Source organism: Trichosurus vulpecula, chromosome 1, assembly GCF_011100635.1.
Source record: "Trichosurus vulpecula isolate mTriVul1 chromosome 1, mTriVul1.pri, whole genome shotgun sequence".
Lineage (NCBI taxonomy): Eukaryota > Metazoa > Chordata > Mammalia > Diprotodontia > Phalangeridae > Trichosurus > Trichosurus vulpecula.
In genome coordinates this window covers 518094054-518104931 of record NC_050573.1, presented here as the reverse complement: position 1 = coordinate 518104931, position 10878 = coordinate 518094054, and the positions used below count along the sequence as shown (strand labels likewise).

The 10878-nt window shown below is 42.4% G+C and overlaps 1 protein-coding gene across 1 annotated transcript; it reads left to right on the top strand.

The window, feature by feature from the left end:
* Positions 1–2361: 2361 nt before the first annotated feature.
* C1H9orf40 (chromosome 1 C9orf40 homolog) lies at positions 2362–10523 on the top strand. The gene is made up of 2 exons (XM_036735342.1): positions 2362–2775; positions 9397–10523. Exons 1-2 carry the CDS (start codon positions 2362–2364, stop codon positions 9538–9540), a joined length of 558 nt encoding a protein of 185 aa, XP_036591237.1. The 3' UTR covers positions 9541–10523.
* Positions 10524–10878: the final 355 nt, after the last annotated feature.

Below are 10878 nucleotides of genomic sequence, written 5' to 3'. Positions count from 1 at the left end.
AAATGATGGAGAAAAGATTAATAGAGTTGGAAAAGAATTTTAGAGATTATCTAGTCTCATTTCACATAGAAAATGGGCTCAGAGAAATGTTTGCCAAGATCACAGGATGAGCAATAATCTGTATTTTCACTATCATCTAGACCAAGGAAGGAAACTGAAGTCCAGATATCTTTCATTGCTACCGGGAACACTGGTAATTTGAGTTAAGTGACTTGCTCAAGGTCACAAGGCCAGTATATGTCAAGAGGCAACACTTGAACCCAGATTTTCTTGGCTCTGAGGCCAGTTCTCTATCCACTGTACCAGACAGCCTCTTATAAAAATATAAAAAATAAATGCAAAATAACTTAGGGGTGAAGCATTTAGCAGCTGGAGAGGGGGAGGGGGAAGTAGGAAAGGCTTCAGTAGGAAGTGGCCTTTGAGCTGAGCTATGATAAAAGCACAGGATGTCAGATGATTATAATTCCCTCCCAAGCCCTGGCCCTGCCACTTACTACCTACTTAGGACAGGTCACCCACACTCTCTGGGCCTCAGTTTACTTTTCTGCCAAAAAAAAGGGGGGCAAGTGGACTAGATGTTCTCTAAGATCCGGTCGAATTTTGGAGCCTGTGTTACCTATACCTCTGGAAGAAAGGGGTGACTCACCAGGGCTTAACCAACATGGACAGGCTAAGAACGGCTGCTGTAGATGTCTCTCTCCAAGGGTAAGAGGACTGAACAATTTTAAAGATCCTAGCTCACTACCACCAGAGAGGGGAAAGCAGCTGTGGAGCAGGGTTAGGGAAACTCGACCTAATTCCCCACTTTTGACACTTCCCATGGCTAATAATGTGTGACCGTGGACAAATCCCTTAACAGCCTCAGGTTTCCCCCTCTGTAAAATGAGAATACCTGATGCATTTAAAAATATTCTGAGAAAACATCCCTAGGGTTCATCAGAATGCCAGAGGGGTTGATCACTCACGCACACACAAAAGATTAAGAACCTCTGTAATAAAGACTTGGAAGTCAGTAAAATTTGTAATGATTGTTTATGCAATAGTTAATGAATGTAAATATAAATGTTTATAAATTAATTTAAATTTATTGCAAGATGTTTGGTATTGTGCTTATATTAAATCACAGTAAAAATAAGTTAAATCCCCTCCCCCTCAAATGAGAATACTACCTAGAACTCTGATGATGTGGTAGCAGGGAAAGAGAGTGGCAGAACGGATGGAGCTATCATTCAGTTAGGAAAACATGGGTTCAAATCTAGCATCTGGTAAGGGGATTTGTGCTGTTAAGTCTGGATTCAGTCCAAGGACCGCACTTGAGGACCTAGAGGGTCCTACCCACTCTGAAACACACAGGGTAAGTACTTAAGTGCTGTATAAGTGCACTTAACTCCTAAAAGAAATCAGGCAACTCTCCTAAAGACTTTTAAATTGCATAAGACTTGCCACTCCGAATGCCTCCCTTCTTTTGCAAAGTGCCTTTCCTGTCCCCCTTCCCCCTTTCCTTCAGAGATGCTTCCCATTTACACTATATATCACCTAGGGCCTGTGACTCCTTCCTTTAGTGAGCTCCTCGAGGACAGGGGCTGCGCTTTGGCCTTTCTTTGTTCGCCATCACTTAGCACAATTCGGGGCACACAATAGGCGCTTAATAAGTGCTGGCTGTCCGACATTTAAAATTCCACCTAGGGACCTCCCCGAACAATTCCTGGAGCACCTACTCATGGGGTTGTCTTGAGTTACAAAGGGACTGCATGTAAATAAAAAGGGGTAAAATAATTCAATGTTGATTTAAAAGCCTAGTTAATAAACCTCTACGAGGTAGGGCCCATTAGTCCCTAAATGGGGATGTCTGTGAGGGGAGGGGGAGAATTAGGGTGTTTTTTTCCGCCTCCCGCCAGGCTACAAGGATCCTCCAAACCTAGCCGAGAATCGGCCACCTTCCCCGGCTCCAGCAATCACCACTCCTCCCTTCTCCCCGCCACCCCCCTCCGCCCCGTGTGCACCGCTAACTTCCGGTAGCAGCTGACTCGGCCCGGGCCGCCCGCACGGAGCACGCGCGCACCGATTCGAATCCCGCATAGCCCCCGCCGCCACCTTCTCCTTCCCTCCTCCCACCCACCGCTCGCAGACACCTGCGCGAGCGCAGAACCCTCCCAGCCCCCGGACTGCAGGCTGCGTGCCCACGCCGGGCTGCTGGCGCGCGCCGCTACTCCCCACGCCCTCACCGCTCCTCCCCCCCCCCCCCCACCCCGGTCCCGGGCTCTTATCTCCAGCCTGCCCCTCCCCCCCCCCGCCCCCGGCTCTCGCCGCACCCCGCCGGTTTTGGAGCAGGGCGTGCCCCAGCCCGGGCCTAGCGGGCTCATGGCCAAGAGGCGCGCGGCGGAGCCGTTGGCATTCCACGTGCCCTGGAAGCGGCTCCTGCCCTGCGGCCGCCTGGACGACTCCGAGCCGCCGTGGGCGCCGCCGGGGCTAGGGCCGCGGCTGCCGGTGAACGGCTCCGAGCTGCGCCGCAAACGGAAGCGGGAGGACGGGACCATGGCGGAGCTCCTGGCCTCGCCCAGCAAGCGCTCCGGCGACGCCGCGGGCCCCAGCGGCCCGGCCCCCGGGGACGGGGCCCGCATGGACACTGGGGAGCCCAAGCCGCCGGCCGAGCTACGCGGCCACACCTCGGACCCCGGGCCGCAGCCGCTGCTCCGGCCCCGCGCCTCGGAGCCCGAGCGGGGCGCCGGAGAGGAGGTCCCGCGGCCCACGGGCGCCAGGCCCCCAGAGGAGGAGGTAGGTCTGGGCGGGGGCACCGGGGGCCTCGGCCTGTGCTCTCCCGCCTCCTTCCTGGGCCGGCCCACGAGAAGACGGGCCCGGCCTCCGCTCCCCTCCCAGGGTGCGGGAGGCGGGAGGCGGGAGGCGGGCCCCAGCCGGGCCAGGGAGATCGCGGCGGGCCAGCGACTCGGCACATGCTCAGTTTGAAATCGGGGGTGTGCTGGGAGAGGACGAGTGGTTCCTGTCACCCTCCTATGAGGAACCTAGCTTTTTGGGAGCTGGCGCACTCCTGCTGCCCAGGGGAAAGACCCTAGCATCATTACTTTGCACCTGGAAGCGGCCTTAAAGATGACCTGACCCACCGCCCTCATTTCCAGGCCCAGGGAGGCTAAAAGCATCTTGTCCCAGGTCACACAGTGAGTGGCAGAGCCAGAATTGGTACCCAGGTCCTCCAACTCCAAATCCGCTCTGTAGTCAAGCCGCATCCGTAAGCTTTTCTTCTAGCTAATATGATTACTGGCCATTGGATAATAATAACTCAGATTTATAATTTAGTTCAGCCAAAGGGTGTACAGTGCTAGCGCCAGACACTAGTAGCAAAGGAGACTGCCCCTGCCCTCCAGGAAACACTACTGGTGCTTGTGGCCTGTATAGTCCTAAAAGATTTGCAGAGTGCTTTCTTTACCACGACCTGGTGAAGTAGGTATTGCCACGTATTAGCCTCTTTTAACAAATGGCTATTTGCTCCATAGATGAATAGTAGTGAGTATGTGAGTCAGGATTGCAGTCCCCAAGCCTCCTGGCTTTCCGCCACGTTTTGGAACCCTGTTGAATTAAACCTGAAGAATTTCCCCACAGGATGGATAGGAAGAAAAATGGAAAATATGGAGTTGGATAAATGTGAAATATCTGTCAAAGTAGAGACCAGCAGTCTGGGTAAAAGCTAAGAATAGAATGTAATGAGCTAAAACAAGAAGAAATCGTTTAAATGTTAGTGATACAAACTGGGCAGCTTTACTTCTACTTGAAGATAGGTAGCAAAATAACGGTGAAGGCGGTTAACTTCTGGCAGTGGGCTGCTGCCAACCGGTAACATCCTTGGCAAGCCCTGCCAGCACTGGGCACCCATGGACCAATTCACATTTGGCTGAATGGTGAAAAAAAATTTAAATGCCTAGAAGATAAACCTTCACCACTGGATCCTGGGGAGAGCCACATACTCTTTAATCCATCTTCTGGAGCAAATCAAACTATTCCCAGGGAAGGATAGGGTTGACAGGACCCCAATAAAGAGAAAACTACTCTCAGGTTTGGTGTTGTTTACAGTTTTCAACTCTGTGTTGTTTTTCAATTAATGAACTAGCATTTTAGGCATAGAAGATGTAGAGACAAAAATGAAAGTTTTAGTCTTCCAGGAAGCTATGTTGTGTTGTAGAGTTAAGATGTGCGCGTGTGTGTGTGCACACGTATGTGTGCTCACAAGTAGGTTTCATGGTGAAATTCAAGTAGACAGTGAATTTGAATAAAGCGGGAATGTTTTGACTCCCTTTATTTAAATATAAATGTATGTGTACATATATACACACATAGCCATATATACATATATGTATGTGTGTGTGTATATATGTATGTGTGTATATATATGTATGTGTGTGTGTATATATATACATATATATACATATATATATATATATATATAGATATATAAAATACAGTATAATATTGAGAAACAGCAGCTCAGGGGGTCTGCAAAGGCCTCATGTACAAGGTGATACTTGAGCTAAATTTTGAAGGAAACCAGGGATTCCAAAAGGTAGAATTAAAAGCAGTATATCCCAGGCATTGGGGAAAGCTATGCCAAGGCACAGAGACAGGAAATGGAGTGTGGTATATGTGAAGACCAGCAAAAAGGCCAGTCTGGCTTTAATTCATGAGTGCAGGAAGGAGAGTAGAGTACAACAAAATTGGAAAGGTATGTCTTCAAGGGCTTGAAAATTGGAATGGTGTAATAACAGTAACTCACATTGATATGCCCTTTAAAGTTTGTAAAGCACTTTGTATACAGCCCTGTGAAGAATGTCAGGGCTAAGTTGTGAAGGGCTTTAAAATCCAAATAGAGGAGTTTCTATTGGATTTCAAAGACGATTGGGAGCCATTAGAGTTTGAATAGGGGAGTCTCATAGACCTGTGGTTTAGGGAAATCAACTTAGCCACTGTGTGGCCTTTTTGTCCTCACATCAAATCCATGTAAGTTTAAATTAAACATTTTATTAAGGAAAAAATCAGTTCTCTTAAGTAAAAATAAATGATCAGGAAAGAACCTACAGCCAAATGTTTATTATTCAGTTGATCATAAGAACTGTAGGACCTACTGCTCGAGTATGTTTCCTAGTGAAGTTCAAGTAGACAGTGAATTTGAATATAGCAAGAATGTTTGACTCCCTTTATTTCTCAACCAGGTCAGGATCTATTTCTAGCCAAACCAGTTTCATGTGGGGTGGATCCTGAAGGTCTCTCTCTCTTTCTGTTTAAATTATTTTTTCATTTATTTTTACAAATATTTATTATCTCTACCTCCCACCCCTTTCCACTCCCCGCTGAACAATTAGAAAAGAAAAATGAAACCCTCATGATAGACGTACATAATCCAGCAAAACTAATTCCTGCATTGGCCATATTTAACAATAACACAATTTGCATTTTAAGTCTGGCACCTCTCTGTCAGAGGGTAGGTAGAATATTTCATTTTCAGCCCCCTGGACTTGTGGGTCAGAATTCTAAAGTCATTGGAAGTTGGTTTTCTTGTTCATGTTATCATTGGCATAAATTTTCTTCTAGTTCTGCTCACTTCACTCTGCATCCATTAATAAGGGGTTTTCCCAGTTGCCTCTAAAACTGTCCATTTCATCATTTCTTAATGGAACAATAATATTCCATTACATTCATATACCATAATTTTTTAGTAGTTCCCCAGTAAGTGGGTCCCCTTTTAGTTTCCATTTTGGGGCTGTAACAACAATGGTGCTTGCAGCTACTGTGGAGGTGTAAGCCCAATAACACCAGCACACAGGAGGGCTGCTAGCGCAGGTTCTTTGATATGCTTTTCTACAGAAAGCAACTTTAAGGCATTTACAATCTCACTTTAATTAAACATATATATCATTTGCTCAGTTGAGGAGAAAAAGTCAGCACCCTAAACTCCAGAGGAAACACAAACAGAAGTTATATAAACAGAGCAAGTCACACAAATCAGCAGAGAGGGCTTCTGTCAGTCCATAGCAATACATGCATAGTTACCAGAGAGAGAGAGAGAAGCACCACATCTGGGTTTTCAAATCTGGGGGTGCTCTCCTTAATGGCTACTCAGAGTCTCATCTGGCCAAATCATATGAACATTCTTCCAGTGAGTGAGCCCCCAAAGCAGAATGCTAACTTCAGGGTCAGAGGACATCACAACCATGTGACTCAAACTCACGTGATTTAGGCTTTCTTGTGACTTAAGCAGGTCATCAAAGACTCTTGATTCAATCAGAAGCAAGACTCAATCAAAAGCACTTGATTGCCTGAGTGCTGAGAAGCACTCCAAAAGAAAAAACAGTGAAAAGTCCCACTTTGCTTGCCATTACAGGGGCTATCAGAGAAACAGGTGCTATACTTTGGTATGTATAACTTTTTTTCCTCTTTGATCTCTTTGAGTTATGGGCCTAGCAATACTGAAATAACTTGACCACGGGGTATTTACAACTTTGGGGAAAGGTGCATTTTTAAAAACTTCTCACCAAAAAAGTTTTTACTCCTGTCATTTAAACTATAGAAGTTGGTATTTTAGATTATTTTCTTACAATGATTTAGGGGACCAAATACCATTAGATTATTGATAGTCTCAATCTTTCATTTTCACCTTCTTACATATTTACATTGATTGCTTCAGCTCTGTTCCTTGATTAAACCATCACATCTGCTGTTGGAAAAAAATAAGAAATCTCATTTTTAGTAGAATAAATTACAACATGGTGAATTAAGTCACCCATAATTTTTCTGAACTCTATAAACTTGGCAACTGTCTTTTTATTTCTTCAAGAAAATTCATTATTAACAGTGTTCTAAAAAGTTATGTATGTGTATTTCTAAGTAACTGTGTTAAGAAAAATTATGAAGAGGAGATGGAGGAGTAGGCAGAGACAGGTTTTCTCTAATATACTAATTCAAGTGAAACCTGCCTCGAAGATTTCCTTTGGATCAAGGATATGTTTTTTTCTAACATGAATATTAGGTTGTGTTAGAGTCAATAAACTTCTTGTTTTTGGTGTGCCACTTACTATGTTGTATGACCTTGGGCTAGTCATTCAATTCTATCTGTGACAGTTTTCTTGCCTGTAAAATGAAGATAAGCATCCTTCTCATCACTCACTTGGCTGCCACCCTAATTTAATCACTCATTGATGCTTGCTTAGAGTATTGGAGTAATCTCCCAATTGGTATCTCCACCTCAAGTCTCTCCCATCTCATGCGACTGCCAAAGTGATGGACATTCCTAAAGCACTGGTTTGACCATGTCACCATCACCACCACCACCACCCCCCTCCAGCACGAGCGCGCGCACACACACACACACACACACACTCACTCACTCACTCTCTCTCTCTCTCTCTCTCTCTCTCTCTCTCTCTCTCTCCCTCCCTCCCTGTCTCACACTCCCTCCCTCCCTCCCTCCTGGTTGTGATAAGCACTCACTTGGTTTTTAGTACTTAATTGTATTGTTTTTCACTCTTATTTTTTTTGACCTCTTCCATATACTATTAATGTTATTGAGTTAAAAGATATGTATAGTTTAGTTCAGTTTTTTCGAAAGCTCTCCATGCTGTACTCTACTCCATTCTCTTCTACCTATACACATTCTCTTGTTGATCTCATTTGCTTTCTTGGGTTCAGCTCTCATTTTTGTGAAGACAGCTCACAGAACTCCTAACTACTAACCCTCATCTCTGCTGAGCTCTAGTCTCTATCATCAATTGCCTTTTGGACATCTCTGCCTAGATGTCCCATAGGCATCTCTTAAACTAAAGACAACAAAACAGAACTCATTATATTTTCCCCAAAACTCACCTGTCCTTTCACCTTCCTTACTCCTGTTGATTTCACTACTCTTCTTCCAGTCATCTGACTCATCCTTAATTCTTCACTTTCTCTCATCCCCCACATTCCGTTGGTTGCCTAGTCATAGAATCATCTTCATTTTACTCCAGTCCCTGTGGCAAGATGTAAACCCCAAATGAGGTGGGACCATAAGAAATGGGAACATAACAAATGAAGACTCATTTCTCTAGATTGATAGCGTTTTGTCATGATCACAAGAGCAAAATGGAGCAAAATGAGGCTCACTCCAGAAGTCAGTGTTTGCCCAAAAGAAGAGAATGCATCACTGTCCACCCTTTTGAGTACCTTCTTCTCAGTTCCCTCATCTCCCATTCCCAGTGTAGCTAGAATAGAGAACATGTGAAGGGAGAGTAGAGTCAAGTAAGGGTAGTTTGAGGTGCTGTTCCATAGATGGCTCAGTGGATAGCATGCCAGGCCTGAAGTCAGGAAGACACATCTTCATGAGTTCAGATTTGGCCTCACACTTAGCCGTGTGACCCAGGGCAAATCCCTTAACCCTGTTTGCCTCAGTTTCTCATCTGTTAAATGAGCTGGAGAAGGACATGGCAAACCACTCCACTATCTTTGCCAAGAAAAGAAAACCCCAAATGAAGTCACAATGAGTCAGACATGATTGAAACAACTGAACAGCAAGCCCATTGGCATTGATGATGTTCAAATTGTGTTTAAAACATCATTTGGAATTGCCTTCTAAGATTACAAAATACATAGGAAAATGTTCCATTACTTTGTAGTCACAATTTTGTAGTTTCATTATTTGACCAGATATAATATTACCTGCTTTGCTTACCCCTTTTTTCATCAGGTTTAGTTAAGAACAACTTTTGACTGTTTCCAGAAATCAAATATACCATCCAAAACCAAGAATGTGCTAAGACTCTGAAGGCAATTCCAAAGAAAGTTTTAAAAAATACTTAATTTAAGGAGTTTCCTTGAAATAAATTTACAGCCCATCATCAAAGTGACTTTGTTGTGGGTATTACTCAAATTGTGTTGTGTGTGTTTTGTGTTTAATTGTGTTTTAATTGGACTGCAAACAAACATCCTACTTACAACAGGGTGTTGTACTTATGCTTATGTTTTTATAGATATTTAATTTCTTCATGAACAGATGAAAAATTCCATTCTTGTGCTGTAGATCTAAGAATATTTTTCAAGATAGAACAGGAGAGAATGGCAGAAAATAGATGTCTAGGAAAAGGTTCTGTGCCACAGATCTTTCTAAACTCCTTGTAATAAATAATATTTTTAAAAACCTACAAACATTAAAGTACTGTCAATTAAAGCATGCAGATATATAACGAAATGTGTTTTGAAGGTGGTAGTATTTTAGGTGTGTATATTTATCTTTCAAATTCTAAAATAAAAGTTGAAGCCTTTTTTTAGTTTCCCTCTTAAAATAAAAGGGAAAATTGTTTCTCTTAGTGATTTATCTTTTATCTAAGCCACTGATTGATTTTGGTATCTTTTTACCCCAAACAGCTCATTGAAGAATTTTGGCAATATAATACATTCCAGTATTGGAGAAATCCTTTACCTTCCATTGATCTGTCAGAAATTGAGAAACTAACTGAAGCAAGTCTCACCAGCAAGGATGAAGGTGTTGAAATTGACATGGAATCTTGACATATGGATCTGCTACAGATGGAATAATGGTGATAGGTTTCATTTAAGGATACTCAGCTTTATCTGAATCTGCTTGCTTCTCTTCAGAAAAACCAATGTTTCAGATGATTTGAAGTATAACCTTCTCCATCTGGAAAAAATGAGGGAAGGACTTTTTACAGAAAAAATGCCAAAACTGTTGGCATGTCTGAAAGGGATTTTTCATGGGTAGTCAAGGACAAAGTACAGTTATAACAGAAGTATTTTAAAACATGGATGCTTGAAGAAGAAAATATGTTCAAACTTTAAACCTGAGTTTATCTCTAGCCCGTTTCTGGCACTATTAGAGGTGACTGAGAACTGTTTGAATATTAAACCAAAAAAGGTTTAGTTGTGGTGCATGAAATTAAGAAGTTTTATAACAAATGCTGGTGATAGTAAATAATATATTAATACATTTTGTTACCTGTGTTCTTAGTTGAACCAAAAAAGCTGTTACAACATCTATGCAAGCTAGAAAGGTGACTCTGTCAGGGTGTTCTCTCTTTCTGAGAACTAATGATGTCTTTAAAGAACACTTTCCTTATGCTGTGTAATATAAAGTAATGGACATTTCAATAAGCACTCTTTGCATTTGTGCTTGTACAGCTATCAGTATAATTTGACTTATGTTGAGTTGTGCCAAAATGTCCAATCAGCGATGGATGTGGAGCGATGGGAAATAATCAGGGGCTCCTTTTCCCCATGGATTAAGGGGAAAGAAATTTTATGATACAATCAGTTTGGTTGGTTTAGTTATTTTTTTTAAACTAATGAAGTTTTTTCTTTTTTAAATGATAAGAAACTTGTCATAGGTGGACCAATGTATAATTGCTTTGGCTTTATCATCTTATGATGTATTATGACCAAGTTTTAAAGTTTGTTGTTTATTACTGTTGCATTATGGTAACCTTTATAAAGCCACTGCTAAAGAAAAATAAAGTTTCTATTGTGTGTTTAAGTTACACAAGTGTCAATGATTAAGTTAACATTTGTATAGTTGTTAAGTTATCTTTATAATTGTGTAACTCGTTCTTATTTTTTTCTGTACATTAGACATAGAAATATCCCAATTCTGTTAAGGAAAAAAGGAAAATCTTATGGTGTCTTGTGAACTCTGAGAGTTAATAATGGATTGATGGTAATTGACTAGCTAAACAGAAAGGATTTTGGTTTTTGGTGCATTTACATGAATTTCAGATTTTTCTGTGTGTTTATTTTACAAAGTGAATTTACCATACTGAAACCCATTTGGTTATTGCTAGAAATGTTTTTGGATGTAGGTATTCTGATTTCCTATAATTTCATTTGAATCTGCTC

Coding starts and splice junctions, on each gene's coding strand:
- C1H9orf40 (XM_036735342.1), top strand. CDS start 2,362: ATGGCCAAGAGGCGCGCGGCGGAGCCGTTGGCATTCCACGTGCCCTGG. Junction 2,776..9,396: donor CCAGGCCCCCAGAGGAGGAG/GTAGGTCTGGGC, acceptor TACCCCAAACAG/CTCATTGAAGAATTTTGGCA.